Source organism: Paroedura picta, chromosome 7 (genome assembly GCF_049243985.1).
Source record: "Paroedura picta isolate Pp20150507F chromosome 7, Ppicta_v3.0, whole genome shotgun sequence".
Classification (NCBI taxonomy): Eukaryota; Metazoa; Chordata; class Lepidosauria; order Squamata; family Gekkonidae; genus Paroedura; species Paroedura picta.
In genome coordinates this window covers 113311457-113338882 of record NC_135375.1, presented here as the reverse complement: position 1 = coordinate 113338882, position 27426 = coordinate 113311457, and the positions used below count along the sequence as shown (strand labels likewise).

The following is a 27426-nucleotide window of genomic DNA, read 5'->3' as shown; positions in this document are numbered from 1 at the left end:
CGCTGCCTTTCCATTCCCAGTGTCTCCCAAAGAAGATGGAACGACTGGCCACCCCGTATATGTCTGTCGTGGGAAGATGCCCAGAGCTTCTCCTCTTCCCCTCCCAAAAGACACACAGTTGGGTAATACCATAAACATGTGGCTAGACAGGCACGCAAACAAAAGGCAAAGTCGACAGACATAACATTTCAGAGCTGTGGAACTGGCCCGCAAGCCCCTCTGCCCAAAGCTGGAATCAAGAGGGCTGACCAAGTACAATGATGTCAGCAGAAACACGAGAATACGCACTGTTTCCGGAGGTCTGACAGCTTAGCCGTCAGGGCAGAGATTTCGCCCAGGGACCGCAGAATGTCATCCCTCTCTTTGGGATCTTCACAGAGCTCTGCAATTTTCCGGGCTTCGGCCATAATCCCTCGAATGTGTTCTTCTCCTTCACTGCCCCCATGAGGGTCTGCCAGCCAGCTCTTTGCGTGGGGAAAAGGGGACCAACATGTCACATTTAGAGATCAACTTACAATATTGGTGGTCCAAAATATCGTGCAGCTCATTCATTCATTCATTCATTCATTCATTCATTCATTCATTCATTCATTCATTCATTCATTCATTCATTCATTCATTCATTCATTCATTCATTCATTCATTGTATTTTTATACCACTCTACTCCCATAAGGGCTCAGGGCGGTTTACAATTTATAATGAAATTAAAATTAAACAGTATTAAAAATAGCCTCAACTCACGGACAATTAGAATTCTGTCTAACTACCTCCCTTCCCCAGAGTATCTGCACACTTCAGAACCAGAGTTTTGTTTTACAAGCATCTGGCTCCTCAAGATGGATCCAGGAGACAAAAGGAAATTTATTACTCCTGGGCAGATACTTAAATAGTTGAATTCACTGCCAGTGTTGGCCAGGTCTTAAAAATTTGGTTAGACAGATGCATGGAGGAGAGGTCCATCTATGGTTACTAGCCATGGAGACTGAAAGGATCCTCCATATACAGAGGCAGCAAATGCCAGCGCCGGCCTCAGACTCTGTGCTCCGTTTGTCTGGCCCTCCAGGGCCACTGAAACAGCCGAACCATGGGCCTGATCCAGCAGGGCTCTTCCTCCATACTGGTAGGCCTCCCATGATTACACCTCAGCCTGGAAACGAATGAAATATGTCCCTTTAACAGTTAATTTAATTATTATTGTTATGTGCAGGAAACGAAGGTTCTCACTAAGACCCAGACAATAGTGGATGATAATTTCTGAGAACAACGGGCTCATCAGCATCTGGCACAACTGTGCAGGACAACCGAGAAGGCTTCTCTCCTCCCCCCTGTGTAGTGGTGCGAGGCATACCTGAGCCGCATCGATTTTTTTGGCAATGGCCTGCTTAGAATTAGTCATGGCCTCCAGCTTGCGAGCCGCATTTTCCACTTTGGCGGTTAATAAATCCAGGCCTTGGGACACCTGCTGCGCCTTCTGCATGGCCAGGGGTGTAGCGCCCTGTCCCCTGTTAAGAAGAGAAAGAAGACAAAGGAACCTTTGGGTGCTTTTGCCAACTAGGCTGGACCTCACAGAGCTCAGAGGCCGCCAATTTGCCCAGGAAAGTAAATATGCAGAACTGATGGGAGTTACCAAGCTGTGCCTCCACAAAGGACCCTGGCGCAGCCTGCATCTGGGAAGGGGGGCATTCCTGCCTCTGCCTGAGCCACTTTTCGGATTACAGCCCATTTGGGGGCAAGATGCTTAATGCACTACTGTGCTTTATATATTTTTCCGGGGGAGAGAAGAGAACAACCATCAATTCTGCACATTTGATGCATGCACCTGGATGATGAGGGGATCCACTGACTCATTTGTCCTCTTGTAGAACTGGAGCATACCCTACATCAGGGGTACTCAAACCTGTGGTCCTCCAGATGTTCGTGGACTACAATTCCCATGAGCCCCTGCCAGCAAATGCTGGCAGGGGCTCATGGGAATTGTAGTCCACGAACATCTGGAGGACCACAGGTTGACTACCCCTGCCCTACATCACATTTCCCCATTGATTAATCGACCAACTGTGGAAGACCAGGCCGTTCCCACAGATACGGCCCCCATTCAGCAAAAGAAGCTTTCAAATGCAAATGGAAAATAATGTTAGCTTAATTGTACGGCAGCTTCTGGAGAAAACTTGGGTTTCCTCCCTCCCTCCTGCTCTGTGGTGGCCCCTTGATTTTTGGTGCATCATCATCATCATCATCATCAAATAAATTTATTCCCCACCACTCCTGTAGACTGGCTCGTGGTGGGTTACAATGGTCCTTTGATAAAAAATCCCATTGAGTAAAAACCCCATTAAAACAGGACACAACAAGAGAGAGTCAGGCTATAAATGGGGTAGAGGTGCAGTGCAACCATTCTCAGAACAATTTTAGGATTAGATGGCACTTTCATGTGCATAATCTCTTGTTCCTGTTTCAAAGTCAAGAGCATTTCCTTGCCCCAAAGCCCCTCAGCAAAACAAATAAGACAACCGCCCCATTCATGTTGCATCACAGTCATATCTTCAATACAGGCCTAATTCTACGGGCACAAAATATAAACTTGACCGCAGACAAGAAACACAGTCCGAAGACCTAACAGATGAAAATCTTGTGAACAGTGAGGAAACCTGGTCAGTATTTAGCTCTTAGAGATCAATACAAATAACAAAATACGAAATGAGGAAAGGTTTCAATTGCAGCTCTACCACCAGGGATGGCCAATATCCTTGCAGAAACCTGACAATTCTGCAAAGTAGGAAAGCACTTAGTCCAGCCACGGGAAAAGGCTGATGGGAAATTGGGACTGCGAGGAAGGCAAAACAGGGGACAGGGGGGCTGAATAGTCCAGTCTCTTGTTTATATGACACATGATCACAGGGAAAGGACATATAAAAAGTTATGCAGTAAACCGTGCAGGACTCCCTGGAGAACTTCTGTGTGTCGGTTCAATCCTGGTAGAAACATATTGCTTGTCACTGCATAAAACAAACCAGGGATCAATCTACCCATCTGTGTTCTTTTTAAAGAAATGCCACATTTGGAACACCAGAATTACTGCCTCGTAAACAAAGCGATACTTGTCTTTAGTAGAAAGCAGGAGATTACCGAGCTCGAAGGTCTGCCACTTGGTCAGTCAACTGGCCAAGCATCTTACACGTTCCCAGAATCTCGCGCCGTTCTTTGCCAGCACAAAGCTCTCCAACTTTTCCTGCTTCATCCAGGATCTGCCGAATGGCCTGCTCACCGGAGTCGCCTGGCGGGAAGCAAGGATGTACGAAAAGGGACAAGGTGAGTCATGCATTATTTACGTAAAGGGAACTGCCGGTCCTATTAGAACCTATGCAGCGTCCAATGAAGGAAGGGAAGCAAGTTTATCGAATGGACTCTGCAAAGAAATATAATCCATCATAATAGGACAGTGTTTCCACAGCAGGATAATGTTTCTCTACTAATAGGTCTATCCATTCACAGGATTGGGCAGGAGGCACATCACTGAAAGTCAATTGGTTTTGAGGCTAACGTGCATTCCCAAGCAGTAGTTCCATGGAATTTTCAGAGCGTTCTTTGAGAAAGGGGAACACATTTTTTTGAAAGCAATTTCAGAAAAATGTCTGTTCACCATCATAGAATCGTAGAATGATAAAATTGGAAGGGGCCATGCAGGGCATCTAGTCCCACCCGCTGCTCAATGCAGGATCAGCCTCAAGCATCCAGGATGAGTTTCTGTCCAGCTGCTGTGTGAAGACTGTCAGTGAGGGGGAGCTCCCTACCTCCTTAGGCAATCCATTCCATGGCTGAACTGGACTCCTAGAATCCTAGAGGGGGAAGGGGCCATCCAGGCCATCTAGTCCCACCCCCTGCTCAGAGCAGGATCAGCGTCAAGCACCCAGGAGAAGGATCTGTCCAGCGGCTGCGTGAAGACTCTCAGTGAGGGGGAGCTCACCATCTCCTTAGGCAGCCCATTCCACTGCTGAACTACTCTGATTGTGAAGAATTATTTCCTTATATCTAGCTGGTACTGTTCTACACGTAGTTTAAACCCATTCCTCCAACTGAGAACCTTTCAGATACTTAAAGAGAGCCATCCTGTCTCCTCCCAACCTCCTCTTCTCCAGGCATCCCCAAGCCTTTCCTCGGAGGGTTTGATCAATGCCTGTTCTTTGATCTGTCCCTAGGGCAGCTTTGATGACTGGGATATCCCCAGCTCCTGGTTGAAAGACAGGATTAGTCTTCTACCTTTACTGGGAGCAAATGTCTGTGGGGTCTCAGAGCAGAAATGGAAGAGCAGGAAAACTTAATTAGAAACTTGTCAACCAACAAGAGCAGAAATTGTAAAACTGTATCCACACAGGCATATGTGCCAGCATCTTTCTGGTGCCCACCAAGCAGTTAAAGAAATTGAATGCTTTAATGTTTATGGAATTTATAGATGATTTTATATTTTTATTTTTATTCATGTTGTTACCTGCTCTGAGAGTTCAGGAAGGGTGGGCTACAAAAATAAAGACTGATTGACTGACTGATTGGAGTCAACCAGGTTTACCTGTGGTTAAGACTAAAGAGGATTTGACATTGGGTCCAGTTAGCACTAACCAATGTCAGCTGGCCAAGGAAGAGCAGGGAATCCTGGGCAGCATGGTCCATTTTAACTGGTTAGTCCAGAGCATTATAGCAGCAATGGCCTCAAGTGGAAATCTTACTCAACATGATCTTTTACAACTATTCTTATTTATTTAACCTAAAATTTGAAGCAAAGATTCCATAATAGCTTGTAAGGAAAACAAGACGGTTTAGGGTAGGGGTAGTCAAACTGCGGCCCTCCAGATGTCCGTGGACAGCCAGCATTCGCTGGCAGGGGCTCATGGGAATTGTAGTCCATGGACATCTGGAGGGCCGCAGTTTGACCACGCCTGATTTAGGCCCAGATACCATTTGCTATGATTCCACTGCCTGTTCAAAACAGTATTTTCAATTTATCTACACAGGCCCTGGAAAGAAAAAGAAAAATGACACAGAGCAGTATTGCAGAGAGATTTTCTAGCAGGCACCAGCAAGTAAACACAGATGCAAACCCTAGTTAATTTTGGAGAGCAATCACGTTAAGATGCAGAGATGGCCTTAATCTTATAAATTACAAAGTTCTGCTCTCCTGTCTTTAATTTAATGGAGAAAACATTTCCTTTGCAGCAGAGGAAAGAGAGGAGGGTAATAAATAGGCAACATCTTTCTGTGTCAAACAGCAGCGCTGGAAGAGTGATCTAGGAGGGCTTTGAACAAAGTAGCTTGGATGAACTAATAAAGTATAAGCAAAGCTTTGCTCTACATGGAGGAACTGAAAACTAAAAAGCACCCAGTTAGCGTAAGCATTGCATCGCAGGGAAATGGTGCTTCTGTTGTAATTCAGCACACGCACTGAACTAGCCTAATCTTTATCCATTGTTCCTCTTTATATATTTGTGAAACAGGCCTGGGGGTGGAGACTATCCTGGCTGTCCGAGATGTAATAGGGCCAATCAGGGTGCAGCCAGAAAAGCTGGCCACACCCTATTTGGCCCTCCCTCTCCACCTACCATCCCTCCCTGCTTGCCCACTCATGGGGGGGGGGAAGTTTCCCTTCCCTGTAGCCCTCAAGGCGCTCCCGCTGCCTCAGAGGCAGCTAGACCGCTTTGCGGGCCACAGGGAAGCAGCCGCAGTGCTGGTGGGGTGGAAGGTTTCTTTCCCTTGGTCCCTTGGTCCTGAGGGAGGCAGCCGGTGGGGCTGGGGGGGGGCCTTTAAAAGCCCGCTCTTGGGAACGGGCTTTGCAGCTAGTCTGATATAAAGCACAGAATTCAGCATCCTGAGATTCTCAGTTTGCCATGGACACCTATCCCAGGAGTCCCCAACATACTGCCCTCTCTCCTAGCACCTGCCAAGTGGTTCCAGAAAATGGGTGGGGCCAGGTAGGGAGTTTTACCCAGCAGAGCTTGTAATATCAACTGCTCGATGTTTGATTGGCTGTGCTTTGACAGAGGCTGCTACTGGAGCGGAGGGGTTTCCATGGTATGACTGTACACCAAGGCAGCCTTTTGTGGTCGGCTCTGCCTCTCACAGTGGCTATTTTGCAGCAACGATCTTGGGGCTGTGTCAGGATCCCAAAAGCTCGAAAAGGTTGGGGACCCCAATTGAGCCGTTAGGATTTTACAGGGAGGCTCAAATGTCTGCTGAAATCTGAAATGACCGAGGGAGTAATGGGAGTAGGGTTGTGTGTGGCGGCGTCCGAATCGGCCGTTCCAGGCCAATTCGGACGCCGCCACACACAACCCTAAACGGGAGCAAGCTGGGCAGTGGGTAGAAGGGCCTTGAAGTGAGAATGAAGAGGAGCAAAACGGGTGTGAGTTGCAGCATTCTGCATTTCGTTGGTTCAGGACCTAGATTCTATACACAGGATAGAACCTGAACCCACTAGCGTCCCTTATCAAGAAGCTATGATAATGATGATGCTTAAGGACCATAACATTACCTGGGGGAGCGTTCGGGTCCCTAAGCCAGCCCTTGGCCTGGTTCATCTTGGAATCGATCAAGGCCAATGCCCTCTTCATGGCTTCTGTGTCCTTTACATTTTTTTTAAAAAGAGGAGATTATTCCAGTTAGGTACTAGCAGATGTGGATCCAGAGGCAACAGAACACAGAACATGGCCCTCTTGCATGAAAACAACACACCCACCAAACCAGCCCGCTCCTGCGCCAGTCGCACCAGTCACGCAGAATGCCGAAATCATACCAGGCACTCTTTTCTTTGGCAAGCAACCTGGCAACTCAAGAAGTTAGTGCTTCCACTGACTACCATGTTAACACCTTGACAATGAAATCAACACAGCATTCCTTCTGCATGCAAATGCCGCAGACCACCTGCCCTCCGTCAGCAGCCCTGTTCGAAAGTGGCAGTGAACAGACCTCCAGGTCACACCTCTGATTTTTCTGCCCAAGGCCACAGAGTAATGCTTATGCTGCATTCAGAGCTGGACATGAGCAATGCATGTGGGCTCTTTCGCACAAACAGATGTACTCATGTACACATGTACACACAGGATGTATGCATGTTCGCTGTAACATGCAAACAGAGCTAGCATAGAAGCCAAAGAGGTGACTACAGCAATCAACATGTTAATTCTTGTTATTTGCTATAGACAAGCCTCCTTAGGACCTATACTGTCCTCCCACCAGCCTCAAAGCTGTAGGGCCTGGTTCTCTACTGAAAACAACACTCCCGGGCAAAATCAGCCATGGGAAAAGGTGCAACAATACAAACCGTGTGACTGAGAAATGGAGTCCTCCAATGAACAAAGACAGAAGACAAAAGGTGCAAAGGACAGTTATCACATAAACAGCTCATGGCTTTACTAAAGGTCTTCTCCCCCATCCTTTTATCCGTATACCGAAATATGGGGCATACCGCACACTGAAAGTCAGGAGTTCGGCCTTGCCGGCTCAGTCGATGACCGAGTTACATGTGGAAGCTGTAAGGCAGCAGTGGCCAAAGTGTGGCTCTCCTGATGTCCACAGACTACAATCCCCATGAGCTGCTGCTTCCCTCCTCATCTAGGAAAAAGGACACAGCTGTCTTGCTTGGAGGGCCAGCTTGTTGTAGTAGTTAAGAGCAGCAGCCTCTAATCTGGCAAGCTGGTTTTGATTCCTCGGTCCTCCACATGCGGGCAGCTGGGTGGCCTCAGGCACCCACAGTGACCCCAAGTGATCCACCTCCACCAAAATATCTCCAGAACCCAGCCTGGCCTGGAAGAAATTCACCTACCATCCCACGGTAGCCATCAGAAGATTTTTGGCCATGCAAGGATGGGCCAAAAGAGACAAACATTGGCGCATGCCTTCCTGCCCACCCTGAGTTCTCTCAGCCCCACCTGCCTCACAGGGTTGTTGTGGGGAGAGGAAGGGGAGCCACTGTGAATGCCTTTGAGTAGTGAAAAGTGGGGCATAAAACCCGACTTCTCTTCTTCTTCCTCTTGGACAGTCTCCTGTTGCCTGTTAAGGACAGTTCCCCCCCACACACACACACACACACAATCTCCCTTGATACCCCTCAGCTCTCAGGGAGAAAGGAGACCCATTTGCCTGCAGGTGTGGGAGGAGCAGCTGTGAGGCGTAAGGAGAGGAGAGCATGGAGTCTTTCCCGCAGGGTCAATGGGTCAAAATATGGCCCCAGTAAAAACCAAGCTCTAACCCAGGGGTAGTCAAACTGCGGCCCTCCAGATGTCCATGGACTACAATTCGCTGGCGAATGCTGGCAAGGGCTCCTGGGAATTGTAGTCCATGGACATCTGGAGGGCCGCAGTTTGACTACCCCTGCTCCAACCCCTACAGACTGATCTAGTTGGAAGAGCTTGAGGCACATCTGCCTTTCTTTACCAAAGAAGGTAATGCTGAAAGGAAAACGGCAAGTCCAAGTTTCTGTCATAACTGCTAACTTAGTCACCAACGTGCCAAAGGCTCCAGGATGCCAGAATCGTCTCAGAACGAGCAGCCAAAAGGAGCTGAGCCCTTTAGGGGAATCCCTGGTCTAAAAGGCTGAAGAAGGAAGGCCATGTCCCTCTCAAGTCATTACAGGGAAACAATCTGCTGTCTGCCGTTTCTTCCCAGGATCAGGGCCTGAGATTTTCACTGCAGACGGGCCCGCTCTGCAACAGAAGGAGGCACAGAGTTCTCACTCAAAGACAGATTTCCCTCCTCCGTTTGGAAGAATCTCCTTTTCCCAATTGAAGCCTGGCCAGAAAGGATGCAGATTCATCACAGCTCTAGATTCTCCCAACTTGTGAATAAACAAGAAATTGGAATAGTGGCAGAACTCCTCCTTTTTCAGGGCCTAGAGGTCCATTTCTGTACCTGCTAAGAGAGGTCCTTCTAAATAGGCTTTCTCAAGTTTTTTACCATTGAGAAACCCGTGAAACACACTTGAAGCTTCAAGAAACCCCAGAAGTGGCACGACCATGCGGAATATGGTTGGGAAGCATGGCGGAGTATATGCCCAGTGGCTAGGTGCCACTTTCCACCTGACAAGAACAGACAAGCTCCTCTGACTACACCCCTGGCTCCCCAGGTACAGAACTCTGCTATATATCAAAAAGCTACATCATACAGGATCAACATGCTGGCTAAATATTGCATAAAGGAGCATGGAGCAAGGCCCATGCCTCACTGCCGCCCTGCAGTGGGATTCTATGGGCGAACCCCCTCAGCCGAGGATGGGAAACCCAGGTTTAACTCATGCAGTGTGGCCAGTCGCCGAACCCCAAGCTGAAAGGCACGGACGCATTCGGTGCCCTGAGCAGAAAGCCCGTTTATAAACTTTTGGAGGGGAGCTGCATCAGTCTGCAGCACAGTCCAGCCACACCCGAGAGCTCAAGAGGAATTTCAGGTGTGAGCTTTCGATAGCCAAAGCTCCCTTGGTCAGGTGGAAGGGGTGACCCTTCATCAGACACAGGTATTGGCAAAGGGAGCATTGACCCTTCAGAGCTCATTCTCAGGGTATCTTGCTGGCCTCTGATCATCTAGACCAGGGGTAGTCAACCTGTGGTCCTCCAGATGTCCATGGACTACAATTCCCATGAGCCCCTGCCAGCGTTCGCTGGCAGGGGCTCATGGGAATTGTAGTCCATGGACATCTGGAGGACCACAGGTTGACTACCCCTGCTCAAATCTGCCTATTTATAAAGCATGCTCAATGAGGCCAATATTTTGCCCGTAAACGCCCTGAAAGTGCAAACTCCCTCTCACCCTGAGCTCTCCTTCCTCCTTCCCTGAAGCAACAACTTCCAAACACCCATTTCTGAAAGATATATTTACGGCTGAACTAATGCCATGGTAGCTCAGCTGTGAATACGCTTCCACACTGGTATGCATCACTAATAAACACACACAATGTATATTCTTAGAACATGTTTGGAAGGGAGGGGGGAGCACCAGGGAGAGGAAAAGGAAACGATCCTCAGCCATGAATGTGATTCCAGCAGCCCTGAAAAGGTCTCCTCAACTGACAGTTCTGGTGGAGGGTTTGAAACGACAGAGGAAGCAGCCAGCCGGATCTTCAAGGCTGCCTTTCCTTAACGGCCCTCTGTTTTCTCATTTCCCCCTCTGCTGATGTCACTGGAATCAGGGTCTCCCTGTTGCGAAGCCAAGCGGGGAATTTATAAACACCAAACTCAAGCAGTTTTCTTGAGGCAGGGGACCACACACCCACAGACGCATGCACGGAGGCCCCAGAGACTTCTAAAAACAGGCACAGATTTTAAAATGCAATTTGCAGTTTAGTGCTGCCTGCCGCCTCAGTGAACCGTTCCTTCCGCCACCCCCCTCCGTTGAGAAAACTGTTGTGCATCTCTAATGGCCAGTTTGGATCATGGCCTTTGGCAGGAACACTACAGAACGTCTGGGCTTCTGTCTCTTTGGGACTGCTCAGTCACAGAAGCTCACAGCAGCAACAGTAGAGAGGTGACCTCAGCGTGACCATCCTTAAATGCACAAGTGCCAGCCCCGGATAGAATTACAGAGTTGGAAGGGACCTCCTGGGTCATCTAGTCCAACCCCCTGCACTATGCAGGACACTCACATCCCTATCGCTCATCCGCTGCCACCTGCCACCCCCTTGAACCTTCACAGAATCAGCCTCTCTGCCAGATGGCTCTCCAGCCTCTGTTTAAAATTTCCAAAGATGGAGAACCCACCACCTCCCAAGGAAGCCTGTTCCACTGAGAAACCGCTCTAACTGTCAGGAACTTCTTCCAGATGTTTAGACGGAATTTCTTTTGCATTAATTTCATCCCACTGGTTCTGGTCCGTCGCTCCATGGACACCTCATCAGTGCCTCCCTATTTCCCAGGCAAGTAGCTGGCAGTGCCTTTTAACTCCTCTGCCTTCAGAAAGGAGTGCAGCATTCCCACAGCAAACTGCACTACACGACCCCTGGCACACTGCACACCACCCTCAGGCCATGCGCTTCCGGTTTGATACAAAGATCACCACCAAGGGCTGGGGAGGAGAGCTTACCTTCTGAAGGTGAGAAAAGGAACAGAAAAATAGAAGAAGGTAAAAACCAAAGAAGCGGAAAAGGAATCATGAGATGCATTCAAATTCCGACAAAGCTGTCATTAACGTCTTTGGAAGTTGTGGTGCAGAAGCAAGCAGTCTGCACACACAATTCGGCTGGGCCGAACCGGATGTTCCAGGTCAGCCTGACCTCGTTAGATTTCGGATGCTATGCAGGGCCGGCCCTGATTCATACTTGGACAGGAGGCCACCAAGGAAGGGCCGGGTCGATAGAGGCAGGTGAGGGCAGACCACCATGGAATGCCTTGGAAACCATGCTAGTGTCATAAGCCACTTACAGCTAGGGTTGTGCAATTCGGCCTCCGAAGCAGCCGTTCCTGCCCATACGGGCAGGAACGGCCGCTTCAGAGGCCGAATCGCAAAACCCTACTTACAACTTGGTGGCCTTTTCCCCTGCTACCACCACCATCTAGTCCCCGGCAAGCATGCCATCTGGGGACAGGGCCACCGGCCTCTGGGGGAGCATCTGCTGTTTACTGATTTTATTTTTGTATTCATTTGATTTCTATACCGTCTCTCGCTGCTGTGCCAGTCGGAGGTACAATTTTGTGCACCATGCTTAAAGGAAGAGCAGGTGAGCCCAACCCCCAGAGAACTTCTGCAAGACAGAGCGAATCGGATGGCGGTAAAGGCGGCTTCGGATCTTCCGTGTCATTCACGGCATCATCCAATCTGCCAGAGACCCAGCCTTGAAGGGTTGTGCCAGCAACAACGATGCCCTTGTAGAAAGTGGGCACTGCCTTTCCTCTCTTGGAAAGATCAGAGCAAAAGGTGAACCCCCAAAAAGGAAAACTGAGCTCAATCTTCTGCTGTATGTTATGCAGTCTCCGTCAACAGAGCTGTTTGACCAAGAGACAAAGGACATTTACATGCTATTTCATTGCATGTCTGAGCCATGATTAAAATGTCCCTCTCAGCCATGAGGGGAGAAAGAGAGAACTATTTCTCAGTAACTTGGACGAGAGCAGTGCCATGTTCAGGCCAGCAGATGCTTAAGTGCTCCTTAACTGCACTCATGCCCAGCTAGTCTCTCACTAACAGCCCAGGAGCTGAAGAAGTGGATCCCACAGAGAGGATGCAGGCCACATGTCCTTGTCAGGCACTGACGCACCTGAGGTTTCTGGGATAACTGGACACCTAAATGGAGGAAGACCTTGGGGGGAAGGGGTCCTGCTCCTTTCCCATCTCTTGGTCATCTTCCCCTTTTCCCCACCACATCTTAATTTTTGTTACATGAGATTTCCGAATCTGTGAATACTCTGCGTAGCTAAGCAACAGAGCATGCTTCAGGACATTGGTAGAGATGGATCCTGCCTTTTTGCAAGGAACTGCACATCTGTGTTGGGACAGAGTACTAGTTCTCCCCTCCCCTGATGCAGATATAGAGGCACCCCAAAGAGAACGGGAGCACAGCAGATTCATTCATCTACTTTCCAAAAATGGATTGCCTGGGAGCCTTTTATGAAAAGAAAGCAGAGTTTTACTTGTACCCCATACAACCAGACTCTGGCTGCATCTGGGATAAGTCCCCACGGCTTTCCACATTCCTCCTTTTGTGCATCACCCCCCCACACACACTTCCTGGGATGCCAGTTCCACGCAAAGGCCATAGGACACCCCAGTCACAGAGTGGCCAGCTTGCACACGGTTTCCAATTCCTCTTCAGCACTAACCAATCTGAAGCAACAAGCTGTGGGCCTCTTTTGGAGCAGGAGGAGAAAAGGAAATTGCTTGAAGAAGGGCTCCCACATGGGCTTTGGATGCAAACACTAGACCAGGGGTAGTCAAACTGCAGCCCTCCAGATGTCTGGACATCTGGAGGACCGCAGGTTGACTACCCCTGGGCTTATAGCATCATCTTGTGATGCATACTACACATCGTGGTGGAAAACTCTTTGTTTAAAGAACAGTAACCAAAACTGGGATGTATGCCCACCTTGCTGGCCCAGGCATCTTCGTCCCAGGATGTCAGCTGCAGCACACGGATTATTTCGTTTATTTCCGCACTCATCTTCTCCACGGTGAAGTTGCGGTTTTTCAAGGCCTCTTCTATCCCTTGGCTTTTGGAATTCTTCGTTGTTACAAAAATCTTCATAGCTGCGGGGATTACAGCGCAGATTAGAAAAACATCTCAAGAAGACAGGAGAGGTGCTCGCTAAAAGATTTCACAGCCCGGAATCAGGCAAAAGCAGCAACATGTGCAACCCAGCCTCATGGGCAGAGCTCCAGACTGCATGCCGGCTGCCTAACAAGAGGCTCTTTTCAGCCCCTAGCCCCAGCCAAAAGCCTGGCGGAAGAGCATGCAGACGCTCTTGCAGAGGATATAGGGGTGGGAGGCCCTCAGCATGTAGGGCCAAAAATGGGTCTTGCCACCATGTGATCTGAGTGATGAGGACAGGAGAATATTCATATTCCCCGAGGCTTAGCTCTCATTTCAGCCGCAAACCTGTATCACTTCTGCTCTTTCATACAGAACAGAAAGACTCCCTGCTCACAGAAAGAGAGGTGTCAATGGAAAGGCCAGGCTAGAACCCTTCTCCCTGACAGCCCTAGTTTTCCCGACGCAGGAATATTTCTGTACAGAAGTGACTTCAAGAACATGAACAAAACCCAGGCGTAGATGACAGCAGGAGCTAGATATTAAGCAGGCCCCCATTATAGGCCAGCGCTGCAAATATATTTCCATATAAATAGCCCTACCATTCACATGCTTCAGTGAGTTCAGCTCACAGAACTTAAATAGGAGATATGCAAGAAATGCAAGCCGGAATTCGGGAGGAACAACATCCCCCTCCAAGGCAGCTACAAATAAAACCACACACTTAGTACCTGTAGTCAGCTGACAAGCCACATTTTTAAAAAGTTCTATCTTGGAAAGATTTGCTGTCTAGTTCTGTCCTAGCATGATTTCATCAAGCATGCGCATGTGCCACATGACACATTGATAGCTTTTTAATCACAAAAGTTACCCGAAATGAGGACTGGCAGCAGTTCCTTCACTGTGTTCATGGAGTTCACCAGCATGACTCTGTGCTCCTGGTGGGTCAGCTCTTGCTGGCGTTCATCAATCATCTTGGCCATCTTGGTCATTCCTGCCAGAGAAAGAGCAGTCTGCCCAAACAGGTCTCTCTCAGAAGAAGCACAGCACACCACTGGGGGGGGGGGACACATTTCTGCTCCCCAAAAGCCAGACGGTTAACCAAAGGACACTCCCAGCTTTGCTTCTGTGCTTGTCTAGAAGCCACCATCTTTTCCTGATTATTAATACAAAATGCAGCCTGCTGGAATATTCCCAAGGTCAATGAGGCCATTTAAGAGAAAACTGCCAGCTCAACTATTGGCAGAAAGATATTTGAAAACCCACTCCCTCACTTTGGACATCTGTTTAAACCCCGGCTTGCAAAAAAGCTGCTTGGATCAAGAGTCCCGTGCATTTTCCTTCTAACGGCAGTAGCTCTGCCCTCCCTTATTGTGCTGTTGTGATAATTCCAATTAGACAACATTCACAAGGAGCTCCAACCACTCCACAGCGCTATCTGAGCGCTGAATGTTATTCTATACATTACACAAAGGGAGGTGGAAGGAGAAGCAGTCACATTCTGCAGGGTAGGTAAGCCAGTGTCTCTTTAGAAGACTGCTGTTCTATGCCTCTCTTCTTTCTCGGCCTATTTACCACTTTTTAAAGAAATAGGTCCCCTTTCTTCCATCCTGCTGACCAGAACTCGAACTGCCTTATATTAAACAGAGAAATGCCACTTACTGCAGGGCTGGGCAAACGGTGGCCTTCCAGATGTCCATGGACAACAATTTCCATGAGCCCCTGCCAGCAAACGCTGGCAGGGGCTCATGGGAATTGTAGTCCATGGACATCTGGAAGGCCACCGTTTGCCCAGCCCTGGCTTGGTGTCCTGCATCTTGAAAGCTACTCTCCTAAATTAAATGCTTGGGAGACCGAGGGGAGGCACGTGATGGCAGGATGCCCACTGAAGGCTTGACGTTCAATCCCAGGTGTCGTTGACTAAAAAGATCCAACTTCAGCATGATTTGGAAAGGGCTCCTCACGGAGTCCCAGGCGACGCAGTGCCAGCCAGAACTAACCTGGCTAAACGGGACCGCGGCAGCTCTCCTATGTCTTCGTAAGTACAGAATGGGCTTTTTCGGTTGCCTACGCTGAACTGCATGCATCGGACTGAAATGTGAGGAGGTCTGCTCAGAAGGCATTTCAGCACCGTAAAAAGGCCACTCCTTGAAGCCGCCAGCCTTGGTGCGGTCCCAGTTTAGCGTGTCAATTATATTTATTTTCTGAACCAACGTCTGCACATCTCTCTGGAGACAGCGGTCAAAATATTGTTGAGTTCAGTGCCAGAGGAGGTCATGCTAAATAAAATAGCAGTGTGGGGGGGGGGGGGGGAACTCCAAAGGGTCCAAGCAAAACTAGTATGTGAAAAGGAAATAATAAAATGAATCTGAACTACGACGTGCATGATCAAGGAAGGGAGACTGAAGCAGTGCCATACATAATGGATATCTGAATCAGCAGATCAGTCCCAAGGGATTTTAAGAAAGGACACGGAAATAGTTTGTAATATCCGCTATGCTGCTAACGTGTGTGTACCAACAGAAACGTCTTCCGAGAATTAGAATGTTGATTCTTATTTTGTGCAGTTTTGAGGTATCTGCAATAGCCAAGAGCAATTCTAAGCAGATCAGAATCCTATGTAAGTCCAGTCTAATGGGCTTACTCCCTGGAAAGTGTTCACAGGACTGTACTGTCAAAATACCAGAATAATCACGTAAGCCTATGTCTTGCAATTTCAACTGAGGAGTAGAAAGGAAATCAAGGAAGACATGGGGGAAAACAGCCGGCACTGTTGAGCAGAGACCAGGAGCCCCACCAAACCCTGAGAAAACAGCATAACGGAAGGATGGTCACCCGGCAGAGGTGTAGCTACTCAATCTCAGTTTTATTTCTGGTTTGCTGAAGTCAGTTTAAGTTGAATCAAGAGGAAATTGGTGGGAACATAGCAAGCACAGAGGGGAAAAGAAATAAAGAAAAAAGGAGGAGGGCAGGTAGTTGAGTGGGAAAATCTCAACTCTCTGCCACAAAATCTCAACCACCTGCCCACTAGACCCATGTCCATCATGCCTCCTAAAAACAACAGACATAAGAATAGGAGCCCCCCTCCGGGAAATAATCAATCTCTCCCTCTCGATGGGAGAACTGGCTTGGCTCCACAGGAGCCTGGCAACTACCTCCCCGTCTCACATCAAGCATTTCTGGGGAAGTTGGTTGAAAGGGCTGTTGCAGGCTAAATATCAGCATTCCTGGAGGAAACTTCAGCCCTTGACCCATTTCAATCGGGTTTCTGGCCTGGCCATGGGGTAGAAACAGTGCTAGTCGCCCTGAAGGACAACCTCCACCGCCAATTGGACCAAGGCAGGTCAGCGCTACTGGTACTATTAGACCTGTTGGCGTCTAACACAGTTGATCATGAGCTCCTAGCTCACCACCTTGCCGACACCAGGTTATGGGGGACAGCCCTCAAATGGCCGATATCCTTCCACCGGGGTTGCAGACAAAGGGTAGCAATAGGTGAGAGAGTATCTAGCCGTCACCAGCTCACATGTGGTGTCCCACAAGGCACGGTCCTTTCTCCTATCCTATTTAATATCTTCATGTGCCCTCTTGCTCAGCTGGTGCAGAGGTTTGGCCTGAGTTGCCACCAATACGCAGATGGCACCCAACTCTTCTTCCTGATGGATGTCCACCCTGACTCTCCCCCAGAATCCTTAGCCAGATGCCTGAAAGCAGTGACGAATTGGACTTGATCAGGGGTAGTCAAACCTGTGGTCCTCCAGATGTTCATGGACTACAATTCCCATGGGTTCATGGGAATTGTAGTCCATGGACATCTGGAGGACCACAGGTTGACTATGCCGAAGGCTGAACATGAGACCTACAGATCAGCAGAGAGAGAGAGAGAGAGAGAGAGAGAGAGAGAGAGAGAAACAAGCCCGAGCTTTGCCTTGAGACCCAGAGCCTCTCACCTGGCCCCAAGTTCTTTGTGTACGTCACCAGGTCCTCCATCGTCTCCACGACCTCGGCCACCGTCAGGTACTCTAGAATCCCTCTGCAGACACGGATGATTTTCCGGACCTTGAACACAGCAGGGGTGGGGGTGGGTAGAATGCTCACGCTTGTAATTTTTGCAAGTAAAAATGACTCCCATTTTAAAGGCTTGAAACTTAAAATTACCATGCAAAAGACGGCAACCTGACCTTAGAAATGTGTCAGAAGAGGCACCGATGCAGTCTGGCAGCATTTTGCAGGGCAACAGAAGCACAAACAAAATATTCCAAATAGACTCCTGTAGAGTCTTCAATCTTCTTTTATTTCTGTATTCTTTATTGTTCAAAGCAGTCCCAACGCGTTTCGCCCACTGGCTTTGTCAAGGGACATTACATTTATGGTGTCTGGAACGCCATAAGCTATGAGTAGCTGTCGTTGTAACGGCCTCGTACTCTGTTTAAGGGACACATATTTACTAATCTGAAGTTTGTCTGAAAACAATACATTTAATGTCCCTTGACAAAGCTAGAGGGCGAAACGCGTTAGGACTGCTTTGAACAATAAAGCAGGGGTAGTCAACCTGTGGTCCTCCAGATGTTCGTGGACTACAATCCCCATGAGCCCCTGCCAGCGAATGCTGGCAGGGGCTCATGGGAATTGTAGTCCACGAACATCTGGAGGACCACAGGTTGACTACCCCTGCAATAGAGAATAAAGAAATAATAGCCTCAATACCTGATTTGTATTTGATCCTTCACTGGGTCATTTTTGCATCTCTGTTCACGACATGCCAGGGTGTCACCGTGTTTAGAGAGCCTGACCAGGATATGGGAGGCCCTGGCTTGAATCCCTGTTCTTGCTGGCTGATCCCTCTCTCCCTCAAACTCTTCTACCTCGCAGTGCTGTCGCGAAAATAAAATTGAGGAGGGGAGAACAATGCAGGCTGCCCTGAGTGCCTGGGAGGGAGGGCAGGTAAAAAATGGACTTACCGAACAAGCAAAGATTCAGCAGTGGCAGTCGCTCGGACTCAACACAAGCAACAGAGCTTCTGCCTGCATGGACCTGCCAGTTGCCTCCAGGGTAACTCTTCTCACAATGCCCCCTCCATGCCAAGCTCCACCTTTATGCAACTACGAATGCATGAGCCAGGGGTCCCCAACACGACGCCCGTGGGCTCCAATTCTGCTGCCCACCAAGCGTTTTTATCAAGTCGGCTCTGGTGCAGCAGGACTTTAGAGCAGCCACTCAAGATCTAATTGGTTGAATAGATTAATATTACGTTGTTCTTTCACCTTCGTGTAGTGCAGTGGTCCCCAACCTGCGGTCCGCAGCCTGGTGTGACAGGAGGCCAGCTGCCGCGCCCCCCCCCCACCTTCCCGAAAGGCGCAAATGGCCTCCTCTCGCCCAGGGAGCGGCGAAGCCGCTCCCGGGGCGACAGGAGGCCGGCTGCCGCCCCCCCCCCCCACCTTCCCGAAAGCCGGCTGCGGTGGGTGGGCAAGGTCTCTGCCGGCCCCGGGCGCTACTTACCGGTTCGCACTTACCTGAGGTGCGTGCTGCCAGTGGCGTGTGTGAGGAGTCCGGGGCAGGCCAAATGGCCAATAGGGAGGCACGCTACGTGCACCTCCCAATTGGCCACTTGGCCCTTGAGTGGCACTCGGAGAGGGCCATTCAGGAGCCGCTTCGCGGCTCCTGATTGGCCCTCTCCGAGTTTTTATCCCGGATGGGTCCTGCCCTAACTCCTCCCACAGAGCCCTTACTCTTTTATTTATTCCGCGGCACACTGCGCCACGGGGCGGGGCTTAAGATATTCTAACAAATTGCATTCAGGTTCCCCAGACCTGACTCACTTTCCACATTTATACAACCAAGACTGCAGGAAATAGCATTTTAAAGGCCTGCATGGGCTCAATTCAGCTGTGGACTGCAGCATTAGAGGAGGAAGAGGAAGGTTCCCGCACTCCCTCCCCACATTTTCACAAAACACAACAGCACTGGGGCACTTAGGGGGTTTTGCTCCCATTTGGAACTGCGTTTTGCAGCTTCTCGTTTTGGAGGAACCCCAACCTGATTCATTATTTGAAAAACACAGCCGGTAGTTTTGGCTCCCGGTTCCATGTGAAAGCCTACCTCTGCCTCATCAAACGTCAGCAGCAGGTCTGATGTCCCAGAAAGAATGCCTCTGGAGCCGTCAATGAGATAATCACGGGCAGGTACAGAATAGGGGTCAGCCTGGAGCATCTGGGCAGCCTGGACGAGTTTCGTGCACGCATTCTCCACCCTGTGGGCAATCAGGAGGAGAGAGGAATGAATATGGATCCCATTACTCATCGGGGTCATGATGACAGAGGGAAGACACCCCGGAGCTGCACAAGGAGTGCTTAAATTCTCCTACTTCCAACCTTTTCCCTTTTCCTGAACATTTAACAGCATGGTAAGAATAAACGGAGCTAAAGCAGTTCGGCAGGGCCTGCAAAAAGGAGCTCTTCCGCAAGGCATTTGGCTGAGACCAGGCATAACCAACAGCGACTGAAGGGCCCCTGCTCACCCCCTCCCTCCCAGAACTCCACCAGAGCACTCTAGATCTGTTGCGCTGTTGCATTGTTTATACTATTATACTGTTACAGCCATTGTTATTACTATTATTGTATGGTTATTAATATCGATTGTTTCATGTATCGTTCATAGGTTATATGTAAACCGCCCTGAGCCTCCAGGGAGGGCGGTATATACATATAATAAATAAATAAATAAAATTTAGCTCAAGTCATGCCTCATCTACGGCATCTCTATGCCACGTTTAGAGAAAACTGACCTTTCCTTGCACCCTTAGGTCAACAAGGCCCACAAACCCTTTCTGATACAAAAGGCACAAAATAACACTGAAGAAACTGGTGTGTGTGTGTGTGTGTGTGAGAGAGAGATAGAGAGACACACACACACACACACCTCTGGTTGTTTTCCTGCTCCAAATTTACCCCTTCAAAAGCAGCTATTCCCCTTGAAGTATTTTAAATGGCCTTGAACTGGATGCCCTATTCTGGGCTAGCTTGATCTAGATCAGGGGTAGTCAAACTGCAGCCCTCCAGATGTCCATGGACTACAATTCCCATGAGCCCCTGCTAGGGCATGCTGGCAGAAGCTCATGGGAATTGTAGTCCATGGACATCTGGAGGGCCACAGTTTGACTACCCCTGATCTAGATGCTAAGCAGGGCTTGCACTGTCTAGTCCTGGGATGGGAGTCCCCTGAGGAAGTGGAAACTTCCCTCCCTTCATGCTTTGCCTTGAACGCCCCATAAGTCAGCTGAGGTTTGATGGCACAATTTAAAATGCACAATCATCAATCATCATCTGCTGGCCCTTTGATTGGCCCTTAGGGGGGAAAGACCTCCCCCGCAAGGGCTACTCAGAGAAGCTGGCATGCCGTCAATCAACACCACACACCCTCTGATTGGCCCTCATTCAGAGGTGGTCCTCCCTCACTGTGGACTAATCAGAGTCTTTGTACTCCCTCTGCGGTGGCTGCAAGTCCTCAATGCCTCCATTCTAGTCTGCCACCCACCCGACTTCCCACCCTCCCCACCCGTCGCACTGTGGTTCCGCCCCCTTTACTGGAGGCCTCTGAGCCCCTGCAAGCCCCCCCCCCATGCGAGAGTACAGTTGGGGTGACAAGAGCTAAGTATGGGAAGGTGCACCTCTTCCCACCAGGCGTGATAGGGTGGTGAGCTGCCCTTCGCGGCCAGAAGCATCCCCATGGCTGCTAGCATGCTGCTGCCTCCAAGCCCCACATGGTCAGCTAAATTAATTATAACAGTAATTAAGAGGATGTTTCTATGCTTCCCAACCTCACAACAGCCGTGCTGTGAAGGAGGCTAGGGTGAGAAAGTAGGGCTGGTTCAAGGATCACCTAGCAAACCTGCAGAGTACAGAAGCGCAGAGATTCGAACCCAAGTCCACTACTTCCTAGTCGGACACTCAGGCCCCAATACCACACTGGCTCTCTTGAAATGCACCATGATATATAACCATCTTTTATATCAAGGGTGGTCATCTTTTTATATCAAGGGCGTTCGCTGGCAGGGGCTCATGGGAATTGTAGTCCATGGACATCTGGAGGACCACAGGTTGACTACCCCTGGTCTAGATGATCAGAAGCCAGCAAGATACCCTGAGAATGAATTCTGAAGAGTCAATGCTCCCTTTGCCAATACCTCTGTCAGGTAGAGCTTTGCCAATACCTCTGGAGGTAGAGCTGGGTGTCATCCAAATACTGGTGACAACCCAGCACAAAACCCCGAACCAGCCGGGCTACAGTGCGCATAAAGATGTGAAAGAGTGTGGGAGAGAGTATCGCCCCCTGTGGTACTCCATAAAGGAGCAAAAAGGGCTCTGGCGTCTCATCCTGCACAGCAACCCTCTAGGTCAGGGGTAGTCAAACTGCGGCCCTCCAGATGTCCATGGACTACAATTCCCAGGAGCCCCTGCCAGCATTTGGCTCCTGGGAATTCCATCTGTTTTGCTCTGCTGGGCTGCAGGGCCCTTGCTTCCAATCCTGCCTCTAAGTCATCTAGGCTTTTCAATTGCCTCTTCTTCCAAAGGGTAAACAGTACCGATTTCCAAAGCAAGCCAGTGTAAAATGGCAAATACAGGCCCCAAGCAACCTTTCTGCACACAATGCTTTTTATAATTGACAAAAATAAACCTTCCTAACTGGCTTATCAGTTAGAGCAGTCTGGCTGCATGGGCAACGAAGGTGCTAGAAGACACGAAATTCCCTTCTATGGGAAACGCTGCGGCTGAACTCGAACACCATCCCCGAAGTGATTAAGCGTCCTCAATTCACAGCCAGTGCGCTGAAGGGTCAAGGCGGAAATCGGACAATGCGTTCTAGCCACAAAAACAACTGGCTCGTTCTGCCAGGCTAATCTGAGTACTTGGGCAGGTCAGGGACTCTTCACTGCAATACAATTCTCTATCCGAGGACTCTGGGAGATCTCAGGCATGGAGAAACGGTTCTGCCGGAGCCAAGAGCAACATCTGGATAAACTGGCGGCTCTCGTGGGGCACAGGGCACAAAGTGGTCTTTTGGGCAGCCATCTGTGGCAAGCATCGGGCCCTTGGACGTGCACACCAAGCTGTAACACAGACAAGAGAGCAACGCTGTGTTTGCCGGCCAAATTTAGCAAAAGATTAAATATAATTCACGGGGCTGGCTTTAGACACCAGCCAAGTGAAGTTGTAAAGGCCACTGGAGCAGCATGTGCTGAACAACACTGACAGAGAGAGAGAGAGAGAACACTTCTTTAACATAAAGCTTCAGACTCTAAAACTAAAGCATTGTTTCTACAAGTGTGACTAGACATATCTCATTTGCTTGTCTATTATACCTGCTCCTTCAGATGAAGTTTTGTTCTGTCACTCCGCTTTCTGCATTGTTTGTGCTCTTTTACACATTGTTTCTCTGCCTTTTGGAATGGTAGTCCTATTCTATCGTTTATGGCCGGCGTAGTCAAACTGCGGCCCTCCAGATGTCCATGGACTACAATTCCCAGGAGCCCCTGCCAGCATTCGCTGGCAGGGGCTTGTGGGAATTGTAGTCCATGGACATCTGGAGGGCCGCAGTTTGACTACCTCTGGATGGGATGTCTGGTGTTGTATGATTACATCTCTTTATAGTGCGTGACCCACCTCAAATCTCAGCAAGGAAGGCAAGACAATACATGAAGTAAATAATATACATTCTGCGTAATTCTTGACTGAACTGAACTGCTTATACTTTTGTTGCTATGCAGTCATGCAGTTTACCCTTTCAGGCTTGATCACCTGGAGCTGCAGTGACACAAAATGAAAACAACTTTTCGGCAATAGAGTTTGAAGCCGTCAGAGAAAGTGTTGCACAGAACTCACTGAGAAGGCGGAGAGGGGGGGGGGAAGGTTTCAATAAGAATACTGGGACATGTGTTTGAAAGACTGAATGCTCCTCCATTTTAAAGAATCAGAGATTCACAGCCTACTTTCTTCCCTGACAGGGACCCAAAGTGCATCTCACACACCATGGTCCCCCTGCTTCCATATTCCCCTCATGGTAACAACTCTGTGCAGTAAGGTAGGCCAAGAGGGTGTCACGGGCCCAAGGGTCACCCAGTGTGAGGTTTCTGCAGATGGCTCAATTAACAAACCCTTTACTTGGTGCAAGGGACAATATATTTGAAAGAAAGGATGCCCCCCTGCAAGGCTCTTCGCTCTGCAGGTATGAGTTTAGTGGTGGTCCAGAGTCCCCGGGATATACGCCTGGCCTCGACTAGGGCCAGGGCTTTTTTTGGCCCTGGGCCCAAACTGGTGGCATGAGCTCCCGGAAGAGCTACGGGCCCTGCAGGATTTCTCAGCTTTCCGCAGGGCCTGCAAGATGGAGCTCTTCCGCCAGGCATATGGTTGAGGCCAGCGTGGTTCCTGGTGGTCAGCTGTGGATCTCTAGCTGAAACCAACTAGTTCCTCACTCCCAGATAGACCCTTGCTGAACAGGGGGAGGGGAGTGGGTTATATATTTATTATCCGCCATTTTGATAGTATTGCGTTTTAATTATGTTTTAATGGGTTTCTACTGGATTTTATGGTATTCATGGGTTTTGCAAACAGCCGTGAGACATTTGAGAGTGGTGGTATAAAAATATAAACAAACAAACAAGATCAGTACTTTGCCAGAAATTAATACTGGCCTTGCAACTTCAACATATGCTCCCCAGTCTGACACCCTATGAGGTGTGTGTGGCTGAGAGACCCCTGATATCACTGCTCGGTCAGAACAGTTTTATCAGTGCCATGGCAAGCCCAAGGTCACCCAGCTGGCTGCCTGTGGGAGAGCGCAGAATCGAACCCGGCATGCCAGATTAGAAGTCCGCACTCCTAACCAGTACACCAAAATGGCTCTGCAAAAGCAGAAGGCCTTTGTTCAGCTGGAGAGCACCCCCAGTCAAAGCAGCCAGGGCACAAATGACGGGGAAGGATCTGATTTACAGTCTCTTAACCATGAAGATAGAATCAAGTAGGTTTGCCATATTGATCTGATGCAGCACAACAAATTTAGAGTCCAGGGGCACCTTTAAGTCCCAACAAAGTTTTATTCCAGGTATGAGCTCTCGTGTGCAGGCACACTTTCCCAGATACAATGCCATGGAATGTAAGTAATCAGTTCATACTTACAGGGAAAGTGTGAGAGGAGATTAGCATACAGCATAACAGTTAACAAATTCCAGAGTTAAACAAGAAAAACTAGCAATTTGGATTTGTTTGTATTGCTGGTTTTCCCAATTTATCGCTGGAATCGGTTAACCATTTTCTTTATGCTGTATGTTAATTCCCTCTCACACTTTGCCCTTCCTTCCTTCCTTCCTTCCTTCCTTCCTTCCTTCCTTCCTTCCTTCCTTCCTTCCTTCCTTCCTTCCTTCCTTCCTTCCTTCCTTCCTTCCTTCCTTCCTTCCTTCCTTCCTTCCCACTGGTTGGGAGCGGCTGAGAGCCAGTTTGGTGTAGTGGTTAGGAATGCGGACTTCTAATCTGGCATGCCAGGTTCGATTCTGCACTCCCCCACATGCAACCAGCTGGGTGACCTTGGGCTCGCCATGGCACTGATATAACTTTTCTGGCCGAGCAGTAATCTCAGGGCTCTCTCAGCCTCACCCATCCCACAGGGTGTCTGTTGCGGGGAGAGGAAAGGGAAGGCGATTGTAAGCCGCTTTGATCCTCCTTCGGGTAGGGAAAAGCGGCATATAAGAACCAACTCTTCTTCTTCTTCTTCTTATAACATAATCATAAAAAGATTGTACAATGAATTTATTTATAAACAGTTATGTTTAAAATAATCAAAACACAGTCAATCCATGACATTGTAACTGAGAAAGTGTGCATACACACAAAAGGTCATATATTTTGAATAAAACTCTGGTCTCAAAGGTGCCCCTGGACTCCAAATGTGTTTTTCTTAACCACGGTAAAGCATGCCATGCCAAAAATAGCCAAACTCCCTTTTCAATCAAATACATATCTCCTTATACCAGCAAAGACCCTCCCTTCCCAAGCTGGCTCTCCCCAGGTTCCGCCCCCTCAATCTCCAAAATTGGGCATCCTACCACAGAACACACACTCACAAAATACCTAGAAAATGATTTTCCTCACTCAAGATATCCCCAGAAAAATGCATTTATGCATTCAAGCCCCCACTTTCCTGTCCTTGATCTTTCATCCGTCTTCCTTTCCCCCAAATCACCCTGCTCTCTTAACATTGTCAAGTACGGCAGAAGAATGATAATGAAAAAGTGATTATTTATGCCTTCCAAACCTCCGGAGAAGACAATGATTAGGTCTTCAGCTTGGAGGCAGGAAGCTAATTACAAGTGCCAGTCAATTAGCCTTCAAGGTGCCAAACGAATGGGGTTGGGGTGAGAAAGAGAGCGAGAGAATAATGAGTTTCTTGGCTAAAATGAAACAAACATTAAAGATCTGGACAGAGGTTTGGTTGTCACCTGGATAAGGGTTCTACTCAGTGTTGATAGCTCTGGATTGGAGACATAATCTGGAGATGAGCTGTAATTCCAGAAGATCCTCGGGGCCCACCTGGAGGCTGGCACCCTTACTGAAATGTCATAGGCAGGGGTAGTCAACCTGTGGTCCTCCAGATGTTCATGGACTACAATTCCCATGAGCCCCTGCCAGCAAATGCTGGCAGGGGCTCATGGGAATTGTAGTCCATGAACATCTGGAGGACCACAGGTTGACTACCCCTGCCATAGAGTGACCCTCCTCCAAAGCAGCCATTTTTCCCTAAAGAACTGTTCTTTGTCACCCAGAGATCTCCATTTTACCGCTACCAGCCCCAGATTGGGAAATACCTGGAGATTTGGGGAGTGAAGTCTAAGGAGGGTGGGCTTTGGGGAGGAGAGATACTTCACTATCCATCTTCCAAAACAGACATTTTCTGTGTTGCCTGGAGATCAGTTTTAATCCTGGGAGATCTCGAGCCACAGCCCAGAGGTTAGAGATAAGAGAAAAACGAGATCAGCAGGCCAAAATGACAAGTCTCACATCCACTCTTGTTTGGTGTATAAATCATATAATTTCTGGGCAAACAGAACGGGCTCCTAGGTACATTTTCCCCGTTTTCAAATACTTCAATGATTGCCACTGAAGAGTCTGTAATCCATTTAACAGTAATATGTCAATTAAGACATATCTCTCAGCTTTAAGCTCTGTATCTTGAGGCAGTTTTACTCCTACGTGCTTGTCTTAATTGACATATTACTGTTAAATAGATTACAGACTCTGCAGTGGCAATCATTGAAGAAGTACTTGAAAATGGGAAAAATGTACCTAGGAGCCCGTTCTCATTGCCCAGAAATTACATGATTTATACACCAAACAAGAGTGCATGTCTTATCATTTTGGCCTGCTGATTTCGTTTTTCTCTTAACACTGGGAAATCAACGGTGTAGTTCCTTTTCACTGAAAACAGCCCAAAGGCTGGCAATCTTCCTCCAGCCTCACGACTTCAGACTTCAAGGGGAATTTCACAGGACAAACATGAAGCATTGGGGGGGGGGGTGTTTGGCCATGTCACCCCCACCCGAAGTCTAGATTGTTACAGCCAAAATGCAGGTCTCTTCCCAGAGTGAGAGGCCACCGGTCCCCTAATGTTCCTCTACAACCCCCCCCCAAAATTTGGGTAACTCACTTGATGAAAGCAGGTGGCATGTCCCTCTTCAAAATCTGGTCTTCCGTTGTCTGAACAGTTTCTTTTCCAACCTGCGTGAGGGAAGGAGGGGAACCGTTACACTTTTTAGAAAATCCTCTATTTCAGAAATTCACTCTAACCGTTCATAAAACTATCAGCTTTGTCAGTTACCAAAAGCTACGGCCTAGATGGGCGGAGAGAGGGTGGGGCCAGTCCAATCTTTGGATGAATCGGAAGGCCTTCTGATTGGTCCAAAGGTCAGACTGGCCCCGCCCCCAGACTTTGGACAAACAGGGAAGAAGGCAGGCTGCCAGAGAGTGTGGGGTGGCAGCATGTTTTGTGTCATCCAGGAGTCTGGCGAGCACACCTGTCCACACTTCTGTGGCCAAGAAGCCAGAGAGCGCAGGGCAGGCTGCATGAAGGATGGCCACCGTGGCACTTGGCACACATACTCCCAGCCAGGAAGCAAGCCAGAAGGGTGGGAAGCAGAGCATGCATGCAGCAGGGCACAGTTGGACGG

At 48.9% G+C, this 27426-nt stretch overlaps 1 protein-coding gene across 4 annotated transcripts in view; it reads right to left on the bottom strand.

Moving 5' to 3' along the window:
- Nucleotides 1-27426, bottom strand: part of VCL (vinculin) — a 78566-nt gene that overhangs the window by 32465 nt on the left and 18675 nt on the right. For 2 of the 4 annotated variants that reach the window (XM_077345980.1, XM_077345982.1), the window contains exons 2-10: nucleotides 26907-26977; nucleotides 19314-19464; nucleotides 17165-17273; nucleotides 14086-14208; nucleotides 13053-13213; nucleotides 6522-6615; nucleotides 3128-3275; nucleotides 1350-1503; nucleotides 289-464 (exon numbers count right to left, since the gene is read on the bottom strand). In XM_077345980.1, coding sequence (XP_077202095.1) covers nucleotides 289-464; nucleotides 1350-1503; nucleotides 3128-3275; nucleotides 6522-6615; nucleotides 13053-13213; nucleotides 14086-14208; nucleotides 17165-17273; nucleotides 19314-19464; nucleotides 26907-26977 — 1187 coding nt within the window. The remainder of the gene's footprint in view (nucleotides 1-288; nucleotides 465-1349; nucleotides 1504-3127; nucleotides 3276-6521; nucleotides 6616-13052; nucleotides 13214-14085; nucleotides 14209-17164; nucleotides 17274-19313; nucleotides 19465-26906; nucleotides 26978-27426) is intronic. The other 2 variants (XM_077345981.1, XM_077345983.1) reach the window with 1 other exon arrangement.